Source organism: Athene noctua, chromosome 27, assembly GCF_965140245.1.
Source record: "Athene noctua chromosome 27, bAthNoc1.hap1.1, whole genome shotgun sequence".
NCBI classification, from domain to species: domain Eukaryota; kingdom Metazoa; phylum Chordata; class Aves; order Strigiformes; family Strigidae; genus Athene; species Athene noctua.
This window is the reverse complement of record NC_134063.1, coordinates 3,288,367-3,313,232: the sequence shown is the minus strand read 5'-3', so window position 1 is coordinate 3,313,232 and position 24,866 is coordinate 3,288,367. Positions and strand designations below refer to the sequence as shown.

The window sequence follows — 24,866 nt, the reverse complement described above, 5'->3', positions numbered from 1 at the left end:
CACAGCCCCCTCCCCTATAGCCGGGGCTCATCTATACCCCAGCCCCTATAGCCAGAGGGAGTCACAGCCCCCTCCCCTATAGCCGGGGCTCATCTATACCCCAGCCCCTATAGCTGGGGGGGTCACAGCCCCCTCCCCTCTAGCCGGGGCTCACCTATACCCCAGCCCCTATAGCCAGGGGGGGGTCACAGCCCCCTCCCCTATAGCCGGGGCTCACCTATAACCCAGCCCCTACACTCAGGCCTCTCCGGCCGCGGCTGCAGGCGGCGGCCCCGTCCCGTCCCGCCTGGGCCGGGCCCTCCCCGGGGGAGGGCGCTCGGGGGCCGTGGTCCCGCCGGCAGCGCCCGCCATGTTTCCCGGCAGCCCGCCCTGTCCGCCGCCCGCCTGAGCCTCCCGGCGGCCGGCTCGGCCCGGCCCGGCGGCCGCCCGCCTCCGCCGCCGGTGAGTGTGGCCCGGCGCGGCCCAGCGGTCCGGCCCGGCCCGGCCCGGCCCTGCCCGCCGCCGCGTAGGCCGCAAAGCCTCGGCCTCGATTTCCACCGCGGGCGGGGATCGGGGCGCGGGGCCCGGCCGCGGGATGAAGGGAAGGGGGGGGGCGGGGACGGGCACGGGCACGGGCAGACGTTCCCCCCGGGACAGCCGCGGCCTTCGAGCGGGCAGCGGCTTGGGGCAGCGCGGCCGGAGGGTGACGGGGCGGGCGGGCGGCCTGCGGTTTTCCCGGGCCGAGGGGGTGGGTTACCCGGCTCGCCCCGGCCTGCCCGGCCTCGGGGTGCGGGGGCAGAGCAGCGGGAGAGGAGCGGTTCGGTTTCCCCCGCGGGTCGTTTCCCCCGGTGTTGCGGTACAGCCGTGTGCTGCTGGGCTCCCGCTGCGGGTCACCCCTGGGCTGCTGGCTGAGGGAGAGCTGAACTCGCCCAAAGTTGCAGCAGTCGTTGCCTTCTCTCTCCAGGGACACTCAAAATCAGAAGCAACTCCTGGAAATTTGTCAGCGTGTGGCAGCGGTTACCCACCCGTTACCTCCGCGGGATTCAGCCTGCCAGGTCCACTCCCAGAGAGAGGTCGGTTTGGGCTGGGAAGGACTCCTGGGCTGGTAATGGGAACACTGGTCTGAGCTCTGCAAGGGGACCCTCGAGCGCAGAACAAGAGATTCATATCGCCCAGCTGAGGACGAGGAAGAATAAACCAGAGCTGATCCACTTCCATCCCACGGGAGTGCTCCTGGGAGGGTAATTATTCCATGTTCCCATTGTTTTATTCCCTCAGCGAAGCAAGTTTTGTAGGAGTGTGAAAGAAAGCGGCCGAGTTAGCTGTGAAGTGGGGGATACTTTGTGCATCTGCCCTGCTGGGAGAAGGGAATTGCTGTTGGGGACTCCCAGTAGGAACTTCGTGTCTTTGTGCCCGAGCTGGAGCCACCTGCACCGCGTGGTCCCACAAACGACCTCTCCCCTTGTCCTCCACCAAAGCTGGCCTCGCTGCAGCCACGTTGTTCACACACAAAATTGGGGTTTGCTGTTGGGAGTTAATGCTTACGGTTCTGGTTGAAAGGGGTGCAGTGCAGTTTGGCTGGGTAAATGCTATAGCACAGGGGGCTGGAAGGGACTGGTTTCTGGGCGTGCGATGCAGAGAGAAATTATTAAGATTCGTTTTAAAAGTAGGTTTCACTGTGTCTGCTCTTTCCCCTGGGAAGGTGTTCCAGAATCACAGGATAAGAAACCTTATCCAGATTTCCAGCCTAACTATGGTAACGTTCCCCTTTATACACCAGCATATGTCGGGAAATATATGAGTATGTCAAAACTGAGAGTCAGTAGGGGTTTTTTTTGCATCACTTACATCATCTTCCTGAAAACTAAAAAAGTAAAACAGGCTTGAAATGAAAACAAATGCTGCTAAGTGCGAAATGTAACTAATTAGGCTGGCTGCTGGCCGTTTGAGTGGCATTCTTTGTTTCGGTGTTTGCAGGAGTCATTAGTTGTGCTACAATGGCACTTCTTGTTACCCTTGGAGAGCGGATCATTCGGATCTTACGTGCTTGTCTTTCACCAGGAGTTTAGGGAGCCTCGTGGTGTGAGGAGGGAGGTCCGGGAGCTGGTTCCTGTCAGCTTTTCAGCCTGGTTCTGGGGCAGCCTTTTGGCCGCTGAGCTCTGGGTGGCTCAAGGCCCCAGGACCTGGATCCTTGACTGCTTACGAGCCCTGAGTATCCCATGCTCAAGGGACTCAGGTTGCGTTGTCATGCATGTGCAGGAACTGGACTCTCTTGGGATCCTTTGTGCTCCTTCCCGATCAGCTGCAGCGTACAATGAACGAGCTCTCCGGCCCTAACAGCTGTCTCATTTTTATTCCTGTTTGTAGCTTGTCGCCTTGCAGGAGAGAGGATGGCTCAGGAAACAAACCAAACCCAGGTGCCTCTGTTGTGTACCACAGGCTGTGGATTTTATGGCAGCCCCCGGACCAACGGGATGTGCTCTGTTTGCTATAAGGAGTTTCTGCAGAGACAACAGAGCAGTGACCGGATAAGCCCTCCAGGTAGAGGATTTTTGTCTGAGAAATCTGTCTTTAAATGGGTGCCTCAGTGCAAACTGTGTTAAGCAGATGGGATAGAGCATGGTACTGGACAGGCCGCCAGCATATTTACTCCCTCCTAGAAAACTCATGTCTTTCTCTTTTCATGTAGACCCAAGCCTCTAAATCAAAGACCCGAGCCTTTGCACGCTTCTGTTCCCTGTAAGGGGGTCAGTTGTTTTCTTCCCAGTACCAGATGTTTGTGAAGTCCCATCCCAGTCAGCACCTTCCAGTGAGCTGTACAACTTCATTTGTGCTAACAGTGGCCCAGATTTTTAGCTATTACTTGCTCCCTGAGTTACATGCTGACTGCTGGGAACCATGACAAATCCCTGAAGTGAAATTTTACTTGGGAAGAATTTGGCCTTTTGGGTTTGTATAATTTTCTTAACAGCATTGACAATCAAAAGCAATGACATAAAAGGTTTGTTTCTTGCAGCCAAACATAGCTGACATATCACTGAGCTGGGAGGCAGCTAGGTACACAGAAAGGGTGCTCTTCCCGTCATTAGTAGGATTTTCTTTTGCTGAGAGTTTGTGCAGATGCCCTGTCTACAGACTTTGCAAAATCAGTGAGAAATGCCTTCTAGAGATCTTCCGCAGTTTTGTTCCTGAGTCTAATAATGGCTTTCCTTGAATTACCCACCCAAAATCTATATTAGGAACACAGCTCTTCCTGACAAAGGGTTTTTCCTAAAGACCCTGACTTAGATCCTTGGCTGACATAAAACAACATTTTTCTATTGAAGCCAGTTCCTTTCAGCAGATGGGGGTCTTGTTCTTGTACCTTGGAGAAGTTGCAGAGTAACGCTTGGTTCAAGGTTCTTTGGTAACTGCAGCACTTTCATTTATACTGATAGGAGGATATTTATGCTGATGCAGAGTTTGCTTTGCAATGCTGAGGAAGAGAAGGAGAATCAAAGAATGATGGAGGTGTCATGGGTGTCTGAAGTCAGGTTTTACCAGATGTTAAAAAAAAACATGCAGTAGTGGAAGGCATTTAGCGTGTAACTCCTGTGAATAAACCCTCATCCCTCAAAATGGAGCTCGCAGATCCTGAGGAGCTGAACAGATCCATAAACAAGGCCCGCAGTTCTCAGGAAGACGAGCAGCTGATTTCAGAGGGATGTTATGATCCTGATACAAGGACTTGTTCCTGATCTAATGTAAGAATAGCTGTACTGGGTCATGGGGAGATCCATCCAACCTTGGTGTGTTATCCCCACAGAGACCTGTGCACAAATTTGGAGGGGAGAGTACAAGAATAGAGGAACTGGGAGTGATCCCAACAGGGGTGTGCCCTACCAGCTCCTGGTAGGGAGCAGGAGGTTAACGCCTGCTAAAAGTGTTCATCCTGTGTTCTCCTTGGCTGTCAAGCACTCGAGGAAGTTGTTGACATTTTTAAGAGACTGTGATCTTCTTTCGTAGCACCCAGTGGTCCCAACAGCAGCCCCATGGCTTCAGATTCAATTGCAGGGCAGCATGCAGAGGGAGACTCCACACCTGAGGATGCGAAAGCCAGGTAGGGGCATAGTCTGGGGGAGAGGATCTGCCACCATACTAAAAACGAGCTCTGTGACACAGGGGTCCCAGAGAGGACCAGAGACTCATCCTTTGTCTGGCCAAGGGGATCTGTAAAGTGGGCTGGATCAAACATTGTTCATTGTGACCCTGGTTTGAAAGATTGAAATGTCCCTGATGATGATGACTGATGCATAGAGTCAGGTACCGGAGGGTCGGAAGTAAATTAAAACCTGTAGTAAATTCAGTGGCATCCTGGTTCTCTTGGAGCCAGAGCGTGTCTGTCACTAGCTGTGTTAAACTGTTTGGTTTCAACTCGGTCCTAAGTGAAAGCACCTGGAGATGATCCAGTCTGGAAGCTGTGACAGCAGGATTAGGGACCTCGGTCATGTTTGATAGGAAGGAAGGTAGTACTGCATTGAGCTCTACCATTGCATTGCAGTCCTGACTCATAACTCCGATTTCCTGTCCCTGGACTTGTTTGGATAGGCTCTTGCCTTGGCTTTGAGTTATAATTGGGTGGAAAAGGAAACTGAGATCATTACCGATTTATTCCATTTGTGTCTACAAGGAACTTTGATCCCAAATGTTAAGGGGGATTGGCCTGCTGTACTCCTGAGCTACCTCTGAGTATAATGAAATTAATTTTATGGGTTGAAGATCTGTCCCACATAACTGTTCAGCAAGAGAATACTTGTGTCTGCTCTATGATTTATTTGTTTGTTGCAAATGCCCCCAGTGCTCAGACTCCTGTGACCCATCAGATGACGGCCATGAGCATATCCCGAGAAGAAAACAGCAGTGAGACAGAAGAATTCATCAAGACAGAAGAAGCTGCAACAGCATCTTCCTCATCAGGTAGACTGATTGGTTTGGCCTTTGCAGAAGTCTGAATGACACCCGTGTCGCCAGTCGGTTTGAGCAGCAAGCACAATACTGGCCACTAACTCCAGGGGACAGTTGTTACCCCCTGGCAGTAAAGGTACACCTAGCAAAAGGAGAAAACAGTTTGTCTGTTTCTAAAACAGGGATGAGAGAAAATGCTGTGCCTGAGGGCAGGCCGATAGAGATTGCTTTGTGGGTTGAGGGCTGAGTAGCTGCCAGCCCTCGGCTCGCTGGCAGGAGGATAATCTTCCATGACGCCTATCCTAGTGAATGGCAGAGAGCCCGGAGCGGCCCACAGCCTGCTGCACGGCTGTTGCTGCCTGCAGCTCCTGCCGTCTCTCGAGAGAGGAAAGACGGATCCAGTGTAGTCTTGGGAGAGAGGAGACGTGTTTGTGATGATGCCCCGGGGGCAGCTGCTGGCCTGGTTGTTGTCCTCCGGTGTGATGGGGGGGCATAGCTGCCCCTCGGAGGGGAGCGTTAGCGCGGTGGCTTTTGTTTGCAAAGTGCTAAAGGAGCAGGGCTGTCGTTGCCCAGCGGGGTACATCCTCCAGCTGATGAGCTGCAGGGTGAGCCGCTGTGTTGCAGTGGAGCTGTAACCAAGTGACACTGCGTTTGAGACACTCACCTTTAGTTCAGCTGACAATTTACTTGAATTCAAAGCTAAAAAAACCCCAAGAGCCATTGGCTGTTAAAAAAACAGGCTGTAGGCACCGCACATGACTGTGCATTTTGGATTTGGTAATCCCTTGCCTGCACGCCCGGGAGACAATTTACAACAGGCAGGTGAGGGACTGTTTGGTGAAAGAGAGGCTTGGAAGAGCCTGCCCTTTTCTCCTGACTGTGCGATTTTTAGAAAGTTGTTTGGGGTCAGATCTGCAAAGCTCTCTCTGACTGTTTGTCTCCTTAGTCTGATTTTCGGTGGCCTGCATTGCAGGTGTGTATCTGCTAGCAGTTGGAGTTTCTACGTCCTGTTGACTTCTCTAACCTGCTTAGGTACTGTAGGAAATCCTGCTAAGCGTCAGTGACCTTTAACAATCTGGCTTTCAGAGCTCAGTTTTCCTTTTGGTAGATTAGAGACAGCGATGAGTATCTGTGTAAAGCATTCTGAGACCTACATATGAGGAACACTTACATAAGAGTCAGCAAAAATAATTAGTAGTACTTAAAAGGGGTTAACTTTTTTTTTTTTCCTGCAAAGATTAACTCTAGGCTCAGCTGTACAGTTGAGTTACTGTACATCAGCTAAGCCGTAGTGACTATCCAGATGCATGCTTAACCTATGGCAAGCACCAGGTAATTCTACTTAGTGTGACCTTTTCTGAGTGGGAGCTAAATGGCATCACGTTACCTTACCTGTGCCTTAGCTAAATATCTCCTTGGTGTTTCTGAGCCTTGGACTTGAAGAATTTGAAACAGAGAGAAAACATGAGGCTGTTTGAGGTGTAGATCTCTGTGGAACGAGGCAAATCTCACAGATTGGGGTGTGTTGGTGAGGTCAATGTGCACACAGAGGTGTCTGGCACAGACCCAGAATCGTTAGGGCCTTAAGCAGCTCCTGTAATAAACCGAAAGTGTTGCTTGGTTTATCAAGAAGGGTAGCAAAACTCTTGCCTCTCTTTCAGGTACCCTGCTTGAAATATCCCAGAACACAACTGAGGGCAAGACAGCTTCAGAAAAACCGAAACAGAAGAAGAATCGCTGCTTCACTTGCCGGAAGAAGATAGGGCTAACTGGTAAGACCCCTGCCTGTGGGAAAGCTTGCCGGTGGCCTAAGTAGTCTGGTTTCATAGCCCTGCAAACAGATCTGCTTGTGCTGTGGTACTGCCCGGGTGCAGAGGGTCGGTGTGGGTCAGCGGCTGGAGGTACCCCCCCAAAAGTACTTTACATCCGCAAGATGGAGAGCTGCAGGGAGGGTGTGAGGGGAGCTCTGGCCTGTGAACAGCGCTGTCCGAGGCAGGGCCTGGGGAATCTGCGGCTCGCTGTCGGGGTCCCTGCCAGCCCTGGGGTGCAGGGTTGTAGAACTGGATGGAGCCTCTCTGGTTATTTCTGCTGCTTGGCAGAAGCTGCTTCTAGAAGTAAAGGCAGTGCTCACTGTGGATCTAATTCTGCTCCTGTTCGAGTCAACAGTAGAGCTTTCATAATAGTGACATGAACTGAGTTAGACCCACACTGAAAATCCCACTCTGAGACTCATCCCGTTTGTTAATGCTACTTGACTTCCGCCAGTAGCTTCCTGAGAGCATGATGGCTCTCGGCATTCAGCCTGCAAAGCTGAAGAGAGAGGTGCTGGGATGGTGTCAGGTGACTGGTATCAATGGGAAAACTGCCCCTGGAAAGTGAAGCAATTAACTTGGCTGTGGTTTGTTAATAAAAACATTTAGTGTTTCCCTGGAAAAGTTAACTCTGGAGAGGTGCAGGTCACGCTGTTTTAGTGGAGCGCTCGCCTCTTTAGCTTTCTCTGTGTGTTCAGCAGCCAGGGGCTGCACACGCGCTTCTGTTTTCATCGATGTCAGCTGCGTTGGCAGAGTCCGGCCTGGGAGGTTTGCCCAGCGCCTGGCACTGTGGGGCCCAAAGTTGCTTGGAGATTTGAGGATGCTGTCCTAGAATAAATCTGGGGTTTTAAACCCAAGACTGGTCAGGGTACTCTGTGCCCAGCCTCCAGATCTGCAGGGAGGATTGTTTTCCTGGATGAGTGTTTGCTTAAGAGCTTCAAACTGTCAGGTTTCCTCTCCTTTAGGAATCAACTTGTGGAGAACTGTGAATTCAGTGCATTTAGGATAAAATGAGTTTTCTCAAATAGGAGTAAACTGGCACCTTGTAGCAAGGTGTTTGTGGTCTTTATAGCCTGTAGTTGGAAAGATGTGAAAGGAAAGAGCGTGATTCGCTGGTGGGGAGCTGATCTGCTGCCCTGCAGCAAACCCTCTTCCTGCCTTAGTTTCCCTGTGTGCTGTGATAACAGTAGCACTTCTGAACAGCATTGTCTCCAAGTGAAGTGACTAAATTATGAATTTTGAAGCCTAAATAGCTCAGAAGGGATCCTAACGAGGTGAAGGTTTTTCTGCTTTGGTGGCTTACTGCTGGTCAGCCCAGATGCTGCTGCGTGATGTGTGGGGAGCCAGGCTGGCTCAGAGGGCTCAGCTCCAGCTCAGGCTGCTTGCTCGCTGCCTGGGGAGCCTGGTCTGGATTAGCAATCTGGCACTCTGCAGTCCCCGGCATGTCCCTTGTCCCCGGGGAGTGCGGAGAGCAGCTGCTGTCGGAGCATTTCCCACTGCCCTGACAGCTGGGGCTGCCCAGAGCACGCGTGTGCTCACGGGAGCTGCTAAGCCAGAGGAGAGCAAAGAGACACTCGTGAGCTTTCTCCACCCTGAGACTCCCTTTCGCCTGTCAGGGACGGCAGCCCCCTCCCTTTGCTGACCCTCTTTCTGCAGTAGTGGAGTTTCCTGGCCTGGCAGGAAAGAGCGGGGGCCCTGCCGCCTTCCTGTCCGGCTGGACGGGGACTGACATGGCTTTGTCTCTCCGCTCTTCCTCCCCTGCAGGCTTTGACTGCCGCTGCGGGAACCTGTTCTGTGCCATTCACCGGTACTCCGACATGCACGCCTGCCCCTACGACTACAAGGCAGAAGCTGCCGAGAAGATCCGTAAGGAGAACCCCATCGTTATCGCTGAGAAGATCCAGAAGTTGTGAAGGGGGCTGAGAAGCTCGAACTTCAGCCAGGTGGCCTGGTGCTCCTCCCCTTCCTCCCAGCCTTCCTCCTCTTCCTCCCAGCCCCATCGGTGGTGCGATGGGGACTCCAGCAGCACACACAAACCAGCACCCAGACACGGGGACTCCTCGCACTTCTTTGGCAGACAGTTGGCGTTCCGTCTCTCCCTTCCCTCCTGTCCGACAGCCACAGCTCAGCTGATCTGTTCTCAACCGGCTTCCCCAAGAAAAAGGCACTGTCCTGCCCCGCTGCTCCAGTGTTAAGACCTTCAGACTTGTCTTCCGCCGGGGCGGTTTGCACGGCGCGGGCAGCAGGGCTCTGCCGGGCAGCTTTTCCCTTCAGCCAGCAGCTCCGAGCCCTGCAAACTGCCTGGGACTCACGGCTAGAGCCCGTGAGCAGCAGCTGGACTTTTTTCCCCTCCGTCCCACAGTCTCTTTGTGGTGGATGTAAAACCGGGAGCTGGGGAATTCAGGCAGCAATGCTGCCTTCTGCTCCTGGAGAGGTGTTTGCTCTCAGACGCAGAAAAGATGATTCTGTAGTTTTAACGCCCCAAATACCCCTCCTTTCCCTTTGAGACGCTGTTGTTGAAGCACCGGGGTGGTCAAGCAGCAGAATACTGGCACAGTAAAGTTATTTTGTGGCTTGCAGCGACTTAGACGTGCTCCAGCCTCAGGTCAGGACCTTTAGGAAAGTACCACTCGCTGCCTCCCGCCTCTCTCCGCAGGGAGGGAGCCAGCCTGCCGGGTTTGCTGCGCCCAGGGACGTGGCTGGGCTGCGAGACACCCTTGCACCAGCCTCCCGTGCTTCAACACCCCCTGAATAACTGCTGGCTGCTTCCCAAGCGAGGTTTGTTGTAACCCAGCGGTGCCTGCGCCTCTCCTCTCCCCTCTGCTCCCTGCCTTCTGCCTTACACGATTCTTTCTCATCAGGGTTGTGCACAAAACTCAGATCGCCAAACCTCCGCTTTCTTTTCTGTCCCTGCATGCAGGCGGATTGGGGGGGAAACCCTTCCTCCCCCATGGGCTGTGCTGATGCTCAGTGAGATCCTTCCTCCCCTAATGAGCACGTTGGCTCTGGAAAGTCACCCAGCTGCCTGCTCCCCCGCCTCGCTGCTTGTCCCTGTGGGATGAGAGGCAGGGCCTGATCCCCAGGGGACACTCGGAAAGCTGGACAGAGGTATTTGGGGCACAGGGAAAGGCACGTGGGGGGCTGCAGGGTACATGAAAAGTTACAAGGAGGGTCCTGGGGTGCCCAGAAGCATAAGTGGGGGCTTTCAGAAAAGCCCATGGAGAGCCCTGGGGAGCAGGGAGAGGCACTTGCAGAGCTCTGGGCTCACTGGAAGACTCTTGGAGTTCTCAGGGGTGCTGGCAGACTCAGGGAGGGCTCCAGGGTGCAAAGAAGGGCAAAAGGAGAGCTTTGGGGTACAGTGGACATGCTCAGAGGACTTGAGTGCCCCAAAAGACACCTAGAAGGCTCTGGGTGCACATAGACACGCTCGTGGAGGGCTCTGGGCTGCAGGGAAACCCAAATGCCAGGCTCAGTAGTGCTCCAGAAAAAACCTGTGGAGGGCTCTGGGCTGTTGGAAAGGGAAACCCAGGGCTCGGGTGCACAGCACAGGCGGCAGGTCCTGGGGCGCCCCGAAAGCCACCTCCGCCCCGCGCAGTGTCTGCACCTGCCCTGGGGGTTCCCCTCGCTGGGAACAGCTGGAGCGGGGCTGCGGCCACAGGGCTCTCAGCGGTCTCACGAGCAGAGAAACCCGGATGAGTCCCGGGGGAAAAACAGCAGCCTCTGCCCCACTTGTGGCTGTCCCACGCTTTGGAAGCGTTTCCCTCGGCATCGGCTCATCCAAGGGCAGCAGAGAGCGGAGCCGGAGGGACCGAGCCGGCAGCCGGGGGAAATCACAGCAGCTGCTTCCAAGTGCCGAGTTCCTCCCTCGCTTATGGCAGTTCTGCCCCTGTGATTGCGGGGGGGGATCGTGCCAAAGGCTTTGTTTTTCCTATCCAATTTCATCGAAAGCAGTGCTCGCCTACCGCGGAGGGATTTTCCTCAGGTTTTTGCTTCTGGGCAATATCGGTGCCACGGCCGGAGCGTGCGAGTGGCGGCACGTTTTAGTGCTGGGACACACCCGGGCTCTAAGAGCAGGGCCGGTGGCGTGTGACGAGCCTGGGTTTTGCCATCGAGGTTTTGGCTGAGAATGAGCCGTCACTCTCGGGGTGGGGTGGGGGGGGCGGGAAAGAAGCCGTGAGAAATTGCAACCACTCCTTTGCTTTGTGTTCACATGAAGGTCGTGAGCCCCAGGGGAGGGGAGGCAGCTCCCATGGGTGCAGCGGGAAAGCCTGCGTGGCAAAGGGGCAGCCGCCTGCTTCACCACCTACCTGTTCCCTTTTATTTCCTTCCTCTTCATAAGTGTAAATACGAATACAGTCTAGTTTGCTGGATGACGTGGGTGGTTTGTTATGGGCATGGATGTGTCACAGCGGCGCCGGCTCAGCTCTGGGTTCTGGGGTGGCTGTGGGGCTCCGTGTCTTGGTTTCCTCATGGATAATAACTACCCGTGCCTGGTACGCCCTGCTCCTGGCACCCAGACTCCCAGTTTCTCTTCCCATGCAGGCAGTAGCCTGGGGCTGTATCCGGTACCTCTAGACCCTGAAGGACCACAGAATCATCTCGGTTGGAAAAGACCTTGGAGATCCTCCAGTCCAGCCATGAACCGTTCCCAACTCCCCCAGATCCCTCAGCACTGGCTCAGCCCGACTCTTCAACCCCTCCAGGGATGTGGACTCCCCCCCTGCCCTGGGCAGCCCATTCCAACGCCCAACAGCCCCTTCTGCACAGAAATCCTTCCTCAGAGCCAGCCTGACCCTGCCCTGGGCAGCTTGAGGCCATTCCCTCGGGGCCTGGCGCTGGGGCCTTGGCTCCAGAGACTCATCCCCCCTCTCTGCCCCCTCCTGGCAGGGAGTTGCAGAGGGCCAGGAGGTCTCCCCTCAGCCTCCTCTTCTCCAGACTAACCCCCCCGGAGGCCCGAGGGGGCTGGATTCCCCCTTGGGGGGGGGAGCTGCTTTCTCCACCCGCGTTTGCAGGGCTGGAGCGGGGCCCCACAGTGCCTGTGACCCGGAGGGAGGCGGTGGGTTCTCGGCCTGGGCTCAAGCCGCCTCCCCGCCTCCCCCCGCCCCGTATCCATTCTGGGGGCACCCGGGCGGTGTTTGGCATCTGCATCTGGGAGGGGGAAGTGTCGTGGCCAGGCGCGGCCTCCGTGCGTGGGCCCGTCCCGCCGCGTCCCTCGGTGCTGCGCCCGGCAGCCATGGGGGCGGGGCAGCCCCGCGGGAAGGCCGCGCCGTTCCCCTGGCAACGGGAGAGGGGCGGGGCTCAACGTCACTTCCGGGAGAGGCGAGGGCGGGGCGAGGCGGGCCGCTGTGCAGCGCCGCCCCCGCCGCGGAGGTCCGCAGCGGCCGCCCGTCCCTTCGGCAGCCCCGAGCGCGGGGGGGCCCGGGCCGGGCCGCGGCGGAGCATGTCCAGGTACCGGGGGGGACACACGGGTCTGCCTCGGCCGTGGCGGGGGGAGGCACGAGGGTGCTCTGCGGGGGAGGGGGAGGGCGCACACGGGTCGGTGTGGGGGAGGGGACCCCACGCCGGTCAGTGCGTGGGTGCGGGGCGGCCCGCAGCGGCCGGGGGGGCCCGCGCAGGTCAGTGGGGGGGGGTGTGGGCCCACACCGGTCGGGAGGGGCCCACAGTGATCGCGGGGGGGTCCCACCGGTGATTGTGTGTTTGTGGGGGGTCCCACAGTGGCGGGAGTGAGGCCCGCGGCAGTCGGGGGGGCCCACGCCGGTCAGTGTGTGTGTGTGGGAGGCCGGCAGCAGTTGCGGGGGGGCCCGCAACCATCAGTGTATGCGAGGAGGGGTGTCCCATGCCTGTCAGTGCGGTGGGAGGCCCACGCTGGTCAGCGAGGGTAAGGGGGGGCACTCACCGGTCAGTGCTGGAGTGGTGGGGTTCCCCCACGGGTCAGTGTGTGTGTCTGGGTCCAACAGCAGGCAGTGGGGGGGCCCACACCAATCAGTGTGTGTGGGGTGGGGGGTCCTATGACTGTCAGTGGTGGGGGGAAGGCCCGTGCTGGTCGGCAGCTGGGGGGGTCCCACACGTGTCAGTGTGTGTGTGGGGTCCCCCAGCAGTCAGTGGAGGAGGGAGGCCCTTAGTAGTCAGTTGGGGGGGGCCCACGCAGGTCGGGGGTGGGGGGACGGGACACCCATACCAGGCAGTGGGAGGTGAGAGGCCCACCCTGGTCAGTGTATGTGGGGTGGGGGGGTCCCATGCCTGTCAGCGGAGGGGAGAGGTCCACGCTGAAGGGGGGGTGTGTGTGGGGGTCCCACTCGGGTCAGTGAGTGGGCGCAGCGTGGATCCCCCGCTCTGGCTGTGGGGTGTTTGTATGTGCGGCGTGGGGTGGGTGGGGGTGTGGTGTGGATCCGGCCCCCGTGCTGGCTGCGGGGCGAGGGCGGCAGGTGCCCAGGGGGGTGCGTGTCCCCAGCCGGTGTTGGGGTTCAGCCCGGCGCGAGCGTGACACACGGCGTGAGCGTGACACATGGCGCGTGCGCCGCCGCCGGCTCCTGCCTCCGCCTGCGTGGACCCACGCCCCGGCGTGCCCGTGCAGGTGTGCGGTCACCGGACACCCCCATCCGCCCCGGGTACGCCTGGTCCGTGGGACCAAACCCCGGGGGAGTGGGGGTGACCAGGGCTGCCATGTGCCAGGTGCGACGCTGGCCCTGGCGTCACTCTGGGTGGCCACTGGCCCGAGGAAGACCCGAATTGAGCCCTGGGCCCCGACGCACAAGGCCTGCTGCAGGGCCAGGACACGGTGCGTCCCTTCACTCTGAGTATTTCAGAATATCTCGGCATATTTCGGCGCCGCATGCCTTCTCCTCCCGGCTGGGCGGGAGGCCTCCCTCTTCCACCCTTTCCTCCCCTTTCCCAGCCCTTCGGAAGCAGATGGAGCAAATTCCTTGGGGTGTGGGCTGGTTTGACATTCCTCAGTGCGAGCCTGTGCCTAAACTTGCAGAAAATAGTTGCTTTTTTTTTTTTTTCCTCCTCTTTTCTCCCCTCTCCCCTTTTTCTTAAGGAGCTCGGCGCTCCTGCCGCATGCCTGTGCGGCCAGGCCTGTGCCGGCATCTGGGGGGGTCCTGGAGGGGCCGTGTCCTTTGTACCACCGACCGTGCGGCTGTTGCGGAGCGTGTGTGTGCGCGTGTGTATGTGAGCGATCCTGCGCTTGCCGTCCTCGCCTCCCCGGCGTGGGCCTGCGCGCAGGGGCTGCGCTGCCTGTTGTGGGGGTGTGTGGGCTGGGAAGTGTTGAAGGAGGCTTGTTTTTTAAGGGGGGGGGCATTCAGCATGAGTGTGGGGGTTCTGAGAGGTGGGTTTGTGCTCTGTGTGTGTGTTCAAGGCGGGGATGGTGAGCCCCTCGGCTCGGAGGGATGCGGTGCGTGTGTTTGCCGGCACATGGGTGTGGATTTGGGCAGAATTTGAGGACTGGGGGACACCGGGGCAGGATTTGGGGGTACAGAGCCCTCACTGCTGCCTGACCTGCCCGCAGGCCACCGCTGCTGCCCGCAGAGGGACGGATGGCGGCCGCCCCAGCCCTGACCAGCGCCTCGGCCCACGGCGGACTGCCGGCGGCAGCCGTGCCGAGGGCCAGCTGAGGACGGGGCCTCTCCGGGGCCATCTGTCTGATTTGGATACTCCTTCGCTCTGGGCCTTTCACCTCGCCGCCGTCATGAACGGGCTGTCGATCAGTCAACTCTGCTGCCTCTTCTGCTGCCCTCCCTGCCCCAGCCGCATCGCTGCCAAACTGGCCTTCCTGCCCCCGGAGCCCACCTATGCCGTGGTCCCCGAGCCCGAGCCCGTGGGCAGCACCAGCACCGGCTCTCTGCGTGGCGGTGCCACGGGGCGGTGGAAGCTGCATTTGAAGGACCGGGCGGATTTCCAGTACTCCCAGCGGGAGCTGGACAACATCGAGGTGTTCGTCACCAAAAGCAGCCGAGGGAATCGCGTCGGCTGCATGTACGTCCGCTGCGTGCCAGGCGCCAGGTGAGTCGCTCGTCGGCGCCACTGCCAGCAGTTTGACCCTGGTTGGCTCTGTGCTGGGGCAGTGCAGTGCTGGTGGGCATGGTGCCATCCTGCCCTGTCCCCTCCTTCAGCTGAGTGCCACCTCCTTGCCCCGGCCTGACCTGGCGCCTTGCTGAAGGAGCTGGCTGTGCCACGGGGCTCTGGAGGCATCCTGCAGGGCGGGTGAGCTCAGCTCCCAGGACCGGTCTGGCTTGTGACTAAAACTGGGAATGGGGTCAAACATGGAGCAGAGGCAAAGCTGGAGGCTGTAGGGATGTGGGGATTCCCTAGGCTGTCCTGCAGATCCCCCGCCAATGTCACGCCAGTGATGTCATGCTCTGGTTGCGAACTGAGTGTCTGTGAGTGCTGGGGGATCTGCTGGCCCCTCGCCCCGTGGTGACCACATGGATGGGTGAGAGCCTGCGTCGGCCAGGAGACACCTGTGGCAACCCAGGTCTGCATGTTTAGTCTAATTTGTGGGCGCATTTGATTCCTGAAGAGGAGTGAGACGAGTAAAAGCCAGGAGGTATTTAGGCACAACCTGCTACTTGTGACCCGCACGGGTCTGTAAACTGGCAAGCTGGAGAGGGGCAGCCCAGGTGTGGGATGGAGACCGGGGCCCAGCTGCAGGGGGGTATCATGTGGGGACAGGAGCCGCTCTCTGAGCCAGTGGCACGACGTGGGGGTTCAGGTGTGGAGAGAGGTCAGTCCCAAAGCCTGCAGCACCCCATACACACACCAGTATTCCCCCGGGAGCAAGGTGCCCTCCAAGGAATGGAGAGATCTCTGTGCAGGGGAACGCAGCCCACGTCTGCCCTCGGCTGGGTGAGGGCTTCGAACCCACTGAGTGGGCTTGGGGCGAGGGGGGGTGGCTCTCGTGGGGATTGGAGAGCTGCGTTACGGGAGGCCTCTGCGAGCTGCCCGGTGGGGACATCCGCTCCGTCCCTGCCTGCGACGTGTGTCCCCAGAGAGAGGAAACCGTCGGCGGGATTGCTCTGCCTGCGCATCCGCCTGCCTGCGCTCTGCCGCCGCGAGGCTTGGTGCTGGCCCCGCTCCCAGCTGGCCCCTGGGAGCGACTGTTTAGCCCAGGTTGTGGAGCTGGAGGGAAAGGCCTGGGCTGGGGGGAATCCGGCCCTCCCAAACCCCCTGGGGTATCAGGTCAGTCCTCCCTGCAGCTCGTCCTGCCACCACCTTTCTGCTGGGGCTTTCTGGGGCATCCAGGCTGGGACATGGTGGCTCAACCTGGCTGCGGACATCTCGGACCAAACCTCTCAGACCCCCCTCCCAGCAGGTCCTGCTCCCTCCCTCCAGCAGAAGAGAGCCAAGCTTCCATCATTTTGCTATTAGTGTTAATTTTCATGATTAACATTGTTTTTCCCCTTATGGTGGAAATTTCTTGTGCCTTGTCACTCCCACAATTCACTTCTCTCCCAGCATCTGGTGTCTTGCCAGACTCAGGAGAGAAAAAAATCCACTGTCAGAATTCTTGCTTGAAATCCCCATTGGGCAAACGGCCCCAAATTCTGAGCTTTTTACCAAAAATAGGCTCAAAAACTTGAACAGAATAATCTTACCTTCAGGCTGCCTGTTTCTGCTGGGAGCAAGCCCCTGGCCCTGGGTGGTGAGGAGGCTCTGGGTATCTCAGGGTTGAACTGGGGGTGTCACCAGCACCTTCCTTGGTGGCCAGAGGGGTGTTGGCCCTTCATGTCTTGGGGTTCAGTTTTCAGCCTCTGAAGCAGATGGGCTGGTGCTGCCCAGGCACATTCGTCCCCGAGCTGCTGGTGGGGCTGGGCAGCGTGGTGGCACCCGCAGCCGAGTCCACGATTAACCTGCCGTGCCCATCTCTCCCCGGTGCTGCAGGTACACGGTGCTCTTCTCACATGGCAACGCCGTGGACCTGGGGCAGATGAGCAGTTTCTACATCGGGCTGGGCACCCGCATCAACTGCAACATCTTCTCCTATGACTACTCGGGCTATGGTGTGAGCACGGGCAAGCCCTCGGAGAGGAACCTCTACTCCGACATCGATGCCGCATGGCAGGCGCTGCGGACACGGTGAGCAGGGCACCGGGCAGGGGGAAGGGAGGACATCCATGCTGCCGCCAGGAAAACCCTGCGGTCCAGCAGTCTGGAAAACAGGAAATCTCCCAGAGAGGGAACCCGAGCCACTTGTAACGGGAAGGGGTGGCCGGAAGGCAGCTGCAGGGGGAGCAGGCTGGGGGCTGTGGAGGGGCAGGGATGCTATGGGGGTATGACACTGGCACAAGCTGTGCTCCCCGTCTCGCTGTTCCCTGGCTGGGCCCAGCCCTGGTTCCCCAGCCCCTGACAGCTCTGCCTCTGCCCTGCCTGCAGCCAGGCCTGGCTCGCAGCGTGCCCCAGAAACTGGGGGCTGCCCCATGCAGCTGCGATCTGGGGTTCACAAACCCACCTGGAACCCTGCTCCTGGCGAGGGGGAGCCTTGACAGCCCCCCAGCTCATCTGGCAGCTCAGCCTTGGCTGCTGCCTGGTCCTGGTGGGGGTGCAGGGCAGCTGCTTTGGGCAGGAGGGACAGAGCCCCATTTCCCCCCACCCCACCCCAGGAAGCCTTGCAGGGTGCTGTAGCCAGAGCAGGGTGACCCCCTGTGATCTCCTGGCAATGTGACTCCGGTGCTTGGGCGCTGACCTGCCCTCTCCTCTCCAGGTATGGGATCAGCCCGGAGAACATTATTTTATACGGACAGAGCATCGGCACGGTGCCCACGGTTGATCTGGCCTCCCGCTATGAGTGTGCTGCCATCGTGCTCCACTCCCCACTCACCTCTGGCATGAGAGTCGCCTTCCCTGAGACCAAGAAGACCTACTGGTTCGATGCCTTCCCCAAGTGAGTGGCCTGAGAAGGGACCAGGGTCAGCTCTGGGGGAGCAGTGCCCAGACCAACTCTGTCCTGGATGCCAGTCCTGGCCACGAAGAGGGCTTGTGGTGAAAACTGTGGACCTGTTGCCCATAATAGGCTTAAACATGCCCATTGGCATCCTCTTGCCTAGCATTCGGTCCCCTCCGGGGATGTTGTAGCCCTCCCTGGGGTCACCATGCCCCTTCCTGAAGGCCATTCCATGTGTGCACCCTCTTGTCCCTGCATGGCATCACCTCCTGTCCCAGCGTCTTTGCCCACCAGCTTTAGGGCTGTGCCACTGGCCCCTTGCCAGGTATCACAAGCCCTGGGGATTCCCGGGACACCTCTCTACCCCAAGGGTAATTTCTTGGGTTTTTTTCCCCCCTGAGCAGACAGCAGGGGCAGGGAAAGGCAGCGCTGAGGTGGCACAAGCTCTTGCTTCGCCTCTCCCCTGCAGCCAGGCCAGCAGGGCCCGAGGGATGGTCCCTGAGCCGGAAGCTGTGGCTGGGAGCCACCAGCCCCCGCACTGCCCCCCGATGGCCTCACGCAGCCTTTGGGGCCGGCCTGAGAACGGCCCTGCTTCCACTCCACAAAGCCTGGCTCAGCTGATCCCGACGAAGGGAGGGCCTGTGCTCATGCTGTCCTGCAGCGGTTTCCGTCAGCCCCGCCTGGGTCCCTTGGGGCTGTTGTCACTGCTGTCTGGTCCTCGTCTGTCACGCTGGGGGAGGTCTTGTCCTGGAGCTCATCCTTGGCAGAAGCTCCGTGTCCCCATGCTCTGCTGTGATCAAAGAGTGTTTCCTGGTCCCTCTCCCCGAGGGAACGTGTTTGGGTGGGCAGGAGGAATGGGAGTGCCTTGATCCCTGTACTTACCCCCCTCTCTCCTCTCTTCCCCACCCACCTTCTTGGCAGCATTGAGAAGATCTCCAAAATCACCTCTCCTGTCCTCATCATCCACGGCACGGAGGATGAAGTCATCGACTTCTCCCATGGCCTGGCGCTCTTTGAACGCTGCCCCAAGGCTGTGGAGCCGCTGTGGGTGGATGGGGCCGGGCACAATGACATTGAACTCTACAGCCAGTACCTCGAGCGCCTTCGGAAATTCATCTCCCAGGAGCTGGCCAGCCAGCGCAACTAGCTGCAGGGTGCGGGGACGGGCAGGGGGTTCCTGCCTTCCTCCAGTTCTCCCAGTGTCTCTCCCCAGTCCCTGCTGCTGGAGGTGCAATGAGTTTGTACAGTCTCAGCTCCAGGCTCGGAAGAGAGCAGGAGGCCCTGGAGCGGACGGTGCGTTTCCTCCTGGACGCGAGCACAACTCTCCTCCCTCCTGGTGTCAGCCCTGGCGCTGCTGGCACCACCGGCCGGGCTGGCAAGAGATGGCAGCTCCCTCCTTCCCCCTTCCCCAGAAAGATGAGAGCCCACCCTCTCGACGGCATATCCTTGGCTTCGGACATGTCCTCGTCCCCTCTCCTAAAACAGCGAACTCCTGAGTTCCTCCTGGCTGCTCTGCTGCTCTGACTATAGCAATAAGGCGAGTTGGAGAGGGGCTGGGGGCCCGGCCCCCTCCCCGGCATCGCTGTGGGGCAGGATGGAGGAGGTGGCAGTTCCTGCTCTCCACGGAGCTTTCCCGGGATCGGCGCCGGTGGCGGCAGGGTGCCTGGTGTCCACCCCGTGGCTGGGGCAGAGCCGTGTCCCCAAGGGGAGTTTGGGGATACATGGAGGAGGTGCCGCCCCTGCCCTACACCCCCTCCTCCAGTCTGGCCCTGCTCTGCCTTCTCAGAGCCCTCCCTGTGTTCAGGTCACCCCTGGAAAACCTCCTCCGTACCTCTCGCTTGTGGCACGCTCGGCAAACGGGGCGAGGAAACCAGGCACCGAATAAAGAGCAGAGGTTTAACGTTTTACCTGTGTGCGCCCTTTCCCTGGCACCCAGCTGGGGGGGGACCAGTCCCAGCCCCCGTGGGGTCCAGTCCTCAGCTTTCCCCGCTGGAATTTGCACGTGGCCGGATCCCCAACACTTGTCACCCTCCTCTGGGGGCCAGGCAGCCCTGAGTTGCCAGCACGTGGGAAAGGAGCCATTGGCCTCCCCCCCCCCACCCCAGACCAGGCTGTAAAGGTCTGCTGCTTCGAATCAGGCCATGGGGACAACGGGGACCCCGTTCCCTCACCAGCCCATCCCGTTTCATTAGGGGATCCCCTGGGATCGCGGGGGCAGAGGTTGGGGGTGGACTCAGACCCCTTGGAGCTGGGAGGGCTCAGGTGTGCCTGTGGTGGGGGGACACGTCCCCATGGCCTGTCAGTGGACCAGGGCCAGCATTGTGAGGGGGACAGCGTGGTCCTCAGTGGGCAGGGTGGCCCTGGGGGGAGCAAATCATTATTTTTGATCTGCTTCGTGCCCAGATCTGCCCCTCGCTGCATGGGGACCTCTGCCATTCCTGGGGCAGGAGTGTGGGGCATCCCACCGGGACCCCTGTGAGGCTCCCAGGCACTGGCTCCCCCCTCCCTGTCACCCTCCTGTCCCCACCTCCCCTGTGCGAGGCCATGGGGCCCAGCGGGCTCATGTGAGGAGCGATAATCTCCTTAGGCGGCTCTCGGAGGGGCTCAGGGGCCTTGTGGTGGGGCCTCACCGCAGCCCCACGCTTGGAGCTCTCAAATGCGCCCATTGTTTGGGGCTGGGAGCCATGGGGGGGGCCGAGGCGGGGGGCATGGGACCCCACGCCCCTCCCACATCTCTCACCTCCCTTCGGGACCAAGGCAGGGTGCTCCAGTGGACAAGGGGGGACCCTTCCTTGGCACTGGGGCTCCACAGGAGCTAGAAGAAGATTTGGATGTTGGGGTTCTGCGTGGTGTCCCCCCTTTTCCAGGGGCCCAGGAGCCGGGATGTCTGGCTTCTCCCCTAGCATCCCCCCAGCCCTCCTCTCCCTTCCCCAGCTCGCCGCACGCAGCTGCTGGGTGATTTTAGAGCCTTTAGCTCACATGTGTGCGGGAAGCCAAAGCCACCACGGTCACCCAGCCCTGTTCCCCTCTGGCCCCGGCCCCGATTAGCAGGGCTGGAGCAGCCCACGGTGCCCTAATCCTGACATAGAGACCTTTTGTTTGCACCAAGGGTATTTTTATCCTCTTACTGCTGCCTGTTTCCTGTTGAGCTGTGGATGCTTTAGAGCGGCTCTGCATGGCCAGCGGGACGTCTCAGAGCTCGGGTTGAGTTTGGGGGAATGTCGAGGTGGCTTGAGTTTGTATTTATTGTGCCTCTGTTTTAAAAAACAAAACAAAACAAGGTGAAAGGACAGAACAGTTCGCCTGATCCCCAAAATTTAGACCCAGCTGAAGTGTACGAGATCTGGGTGAGCCGAACGTCGCTGGCTGCTGCCTCCATGGTGGGGAGCTGTGACTGTGACCTGTCCGTGTTAGGGATCAGGGCTTTTTGGGTCGGGATCCTCACAGCCCAAGATGGCTCAGGCTCTGTTCTCACCCAGGCACGAGCAGCTGGAGTGAGGAAGGAGGGAGAAGCACTAACCTGTATGTGAGCTGCAGGGTCCCCAGAAGGCATGAGCCAGACCTGCCCTGGTGGTCCTGGGTGCAGCATCCCCCACCAGTGGGGCCAAAATGGGCTGTGAGCCACCGGTCAGCTCTTCTGTCCCCACCACTGGTGCCACGGTTTGGGAGCACCAGGAGGGGATGGGGAAGGAAAGGGGCTGGGTTGGGGCTGGACCTGACAGGGTTTGGTGCCTGGAGGGGAAATCTGCCGAAACTGCAGTCTCAGCAGGGCGTGGAGGAGGGGAAAGGCAGAGTCAGGCCTCAGAGTGTCCCCAAAGTCCCTCCTGCAGCCACAGCAGAGAGGGGACAAGGCAGGTGTCCCCCCGGATAGTTTTAAAGTCCCCAGGCAGAAGAGCTGGACACAGGCAGCTCCTGCTGCCATTGCTACAGAGTCACGGGCACATGGCTGGGCTGGGGGGCATCCGTGTGTGCCTGCGTGTGCCCATGTGTAATGGCTGTGAAAGGGGACAATGTACTGGACTCCCAGGGTCCCATGGATGGGATACCCACTGCGATGAGCCCTACTGAGGCGCGATGCCGGCGTGGATGGGGCTGCAGCCCAGGCCAGGCATGAGGGACATCGGGCTCACTGGGTGACCGGCCAAAAGGGGTTTAAGTCTCTTTTGGGGCATAAATGGGGCTTTTGATGGCTGGGGCCTGTGTGCCACAGTCATGAGACCCCATTCACAGGCCGAGCTCAGTCATGGGATCCAGGAAACTGAATTAAAGCGTCTTAAGGGGCTTTTTTCCGAGCTCTGCCCTGATTTTTCACGTGCTTGTCATATGAACAAAGACGGTATAAAAGGGCAGAGGGGAAGGATCCCATCCGTGGTCAGGCTGGGGCGAGGGGTGGGTGCCGGAGGAGGGATGCCAGGGCAAGGGGCTCTGCACGGCGCCGGCTAAGATGGAGGGAAGGGGCCAGGAAAGGACAAGGAGAGGAGAGGATGCGCTGGCAGCAGCCCCTGGCTCTGCCCTGCCAGGTGAGTGAGGCAGCGACCTGGGGCCGGTGGGGGACAGTGGGGGACAGGGAGGGCACCAGGTCTGGGGGAGCAGAGCTCCTCTGCCCCCGCTCCTCGAGCAGCACAGATGCTGGGAGCATCCCGGTGTGCCCAGGGCTGCGCCCAGACACCCGCCGGCAGTTCCCTGCTGAGAGACGGTGAGTGTGGCATCGCGACACGGGGAGGAGAGAGCGTGGGGTACAGGGGGGCACCCACCACCCTGCCCTGCCGGCTGCGGGGGGAACAGGGGTGGCGGGTGCCCAGTGGGCCCTGGGGTCCCCCTGTGCCAAATTGGGTCCCGGGAAGGTGCCTGGGCCTGGCCTCTGTGGGTGGGCAACGATGGGACAGACCCACCCAGCCCTGTGCACACACATGCACACACCTGCACACGTGTATGTGCACACAGACGTGTGCTGGCAGACATGCACACGCATTCCCACTTGCACACGGACGTCCGCTGTGCACACGCGCACACGTGCGCACACCTGGGCACACGTGGATGTCCACCCCACCCCCGTGCACCCCCTGCACTGCCCTTTCGGACCCACGCTCCTCACCCCTCAGCTTCACACACGCAAATCCACACATCCACCTCCAGCCCCCCGCAAAACCCGGCGCCACCCCAGTGCGTGGTCCCACTCCCACCCTGCGCACCCGCCACCTCCCAAACTGTCCCTGGGGTGGGGAGAAGCAGCGCCGGGGCCGGCAGGTCGCACCAGGGAGGTTCTATGGGCTGGTTTTTACCCCCTGCAGATGCGGTGCAGGTTGGGGCCCCCTCGGGCTCCTGCTCTTTCCTCCCCTCCTGGCTCACGTCTCTCCTCCATCTGCAGGAGCGCTCGGCGGCGGGAGGAGTGTGGGGCCACGGCCCCCCTGCCCCCTGTGAGCTTCCCTTTGTCATCCTATGCCTGAGCGATGCCTGGAGGCTGGGACGGTGAAGGGAGGCCCACGGGCTGCCACAGCCCCGTGGCCACGACGCCTGGACAGCACATGCAGGACCACACACCCGGGGCCTGTCTTGGGGGAGGCTGGGAGCATCCTTGGGGGGCTGGAGCATCCCCTTGGGGGGGGTCAGAAACACCTTGGGGGGCTGGGAGCACCCTGGGGGGCTGGAGCATCCTCCCCATGCTGACCAATACCCAGTGAATTGGGGCTGGGCAGTTGGGAAGCCATGGCCCCAAGATGTGGATGGGGTTATGGGGTGTCATGGGGCACCCCTGGCCATGGGGGGCTGGGGGGTGATCGGGATGTGCAGCAGGGCCAGGGAGGAGTCTCCCGTGGGGGATGTGGACCATGGTGGGGTACCTGTGGGGTGGTACCAGGAGTACTGGGATGGGCATCACCCCACGCCCCGAATAGCCCGTCCCTGCGAAGAGACGACCCTGCGTGAGGACATTTGAGCAGCTCTGGGAAGCCCCTGTTCTCCCACCACCCCATTTCTTTCTCCAGTTTCAAAAACTACTGGCTGACGCCCCATGCTGTGGCCATGCTGGGGGAAAGTTCCTGCATGGATGTAGAGAAAATCTGTAATCACCACTGTGGAGAGTGGAAACTTGCTCCGGGATATGATTTTTTTAGTGATGCAAAGTAACAAACAGGGAGCAGAGGTCTGCAAGTCAGGAGACTCCTGCCACATGAGCATATCCGCCTGGTTTACTTTTTTTTTTTTTGTCTCTTTTACCCTCAAAACTCAACCCAATTCACCTGGCTGCGTGTTTATTGCAGGGTGGGAACTGGCTGCAGGGAGGCAGAGACTCCCCACAGGAACTGCTTTGCCTGCAGCTAGGCCTGTGCTGGTGGGTGGGGGTAAGGTTTTTGGGACACCCTCAAGCCCTGGTCGCCCCAGGGCTGGATCTGGCCTCCTGCCCTGGGGAGCAAACCAGGAGCATCCCCCATGGCAGGTCTGGAACCACGTTTCTGTGCCACATCCTCCGTCCTCAATTCAGTCCCTGCTGTGTTGGGGAGGCCCAGCACAGCATGAGGTCCCCCCCCGGCACAGGGAGCAGGTCCCTGCTGTCACCCAGCAGCAGTAACCGCCTTTGGTGGGGATGGGTTTGGCCCAGATGCGGTGGCATCCCTCTGCCTGGCTCTACCTGGAGAGAAGAGGGGCAAAAACGCACGGGGACATCCCTCTGTGCTTCCCTTGTCCCACGTGGGGACTCGGGGTGCTGTGACAACTCTGCCGTGTGCCCGAAACCTGCCCTGAGGTTGTTCCCCTCCTTAATTTAAATCAGGGCGTGTGGCCGTTGGATGTGAGCTGTGCTGGGAGGCAGAGTGAGCATCCACCGGGCGTCCCAGGGACAAGCCGCTGGGGAAATCACCTCATTTCTCTGCAGAGGGGTCAGGAGCTTTCGTGGGGGGAGATGAGGTCGATCTTGGGGATCATTAGTCAATCTGGGAGGCTGAGATTGGGGTTTTGGTTCTTGGCAGGGTTGGAGGGACTTTTTGGGGTGCTAAGCTGGGCAGGGCAGCTTGGCTTCCACCAGGATGGGTGAATTTGGGGATCCCTGTTCTCAGAGGGGCTGCTTCACTGTGCACAGGAAACCTCGGGACCTTTTCTAGTGCTGTTAACTGGGAGCTGAGTGGGCATCCCAGTTAAACAAGCTGCCCCTTCCCATGGGAGGAAGTGAAAGCATAGCCAAGATCAGCCTGAATCAATTTCGGGTAGTTTTTGCCATGTGGGGTCCTCCAGGTCTGGACAGAAATGAATGGTTTATT

General features: G+C 59.4%; 2 protein-coding genes across 2 annotated transcripts; both read left to right on the top strand.

The window, feature by feature from the left end:
* The first annotated feature begins 321 nt into the window (after positions 1–321).
* LOC141970999 (AN1-type zinc finger protein 5-like) lies at positions 322–11,104 on the top strand. Its single transcript, XM_074928032.1, has 7 exons — positions 322–441; positions 944–1,220; positions 2,347–2,520; positions 3,985–4,078; positions 4,817–4,935; positions 6,585–6,695; positions 8,499–11,104. The coding sequence occupies exons 3-7, from the start codon at positions 2,370–2,372 to the stop codon at positions 8,645–8,647; spliced, it is 624 nt and encodes a 207-aa protein (XP_074784133.1). The 5' UTR covers positions 322–441; positions 944–1,220; positions 2,347–2,369; the 3' UTR covers positions 8,648–11,104.
* A 949-nt stretch (positions 11,105–12,053) lies between these two features.
* Positions 12,054–19,518, top strand: ABHD17A (abhydrolase domain containing 17A, depalmitoylase). Its single transcript, XM_074927810.1, has 5 exons — positions 12,054–12,182; positions 14,242–14,735; positions 16,614–16,808; positions 17,434–17,613; positions 18,535–19,518. Exons 2-5 carry the CDS (start codon positions 14,422–14,424, stop codon positions 18,758–18,760), a joined length of 915 nt encoding a protein of 304 aa, XP_074783911.1. The 5' UTR covers positions 12,054–12,182; positions 14,242–14,421; the 3' UTR covers positions 18,761–19,518.
* Positions 19,519–24,866: the final 5,348 nt, after the last annotated feature.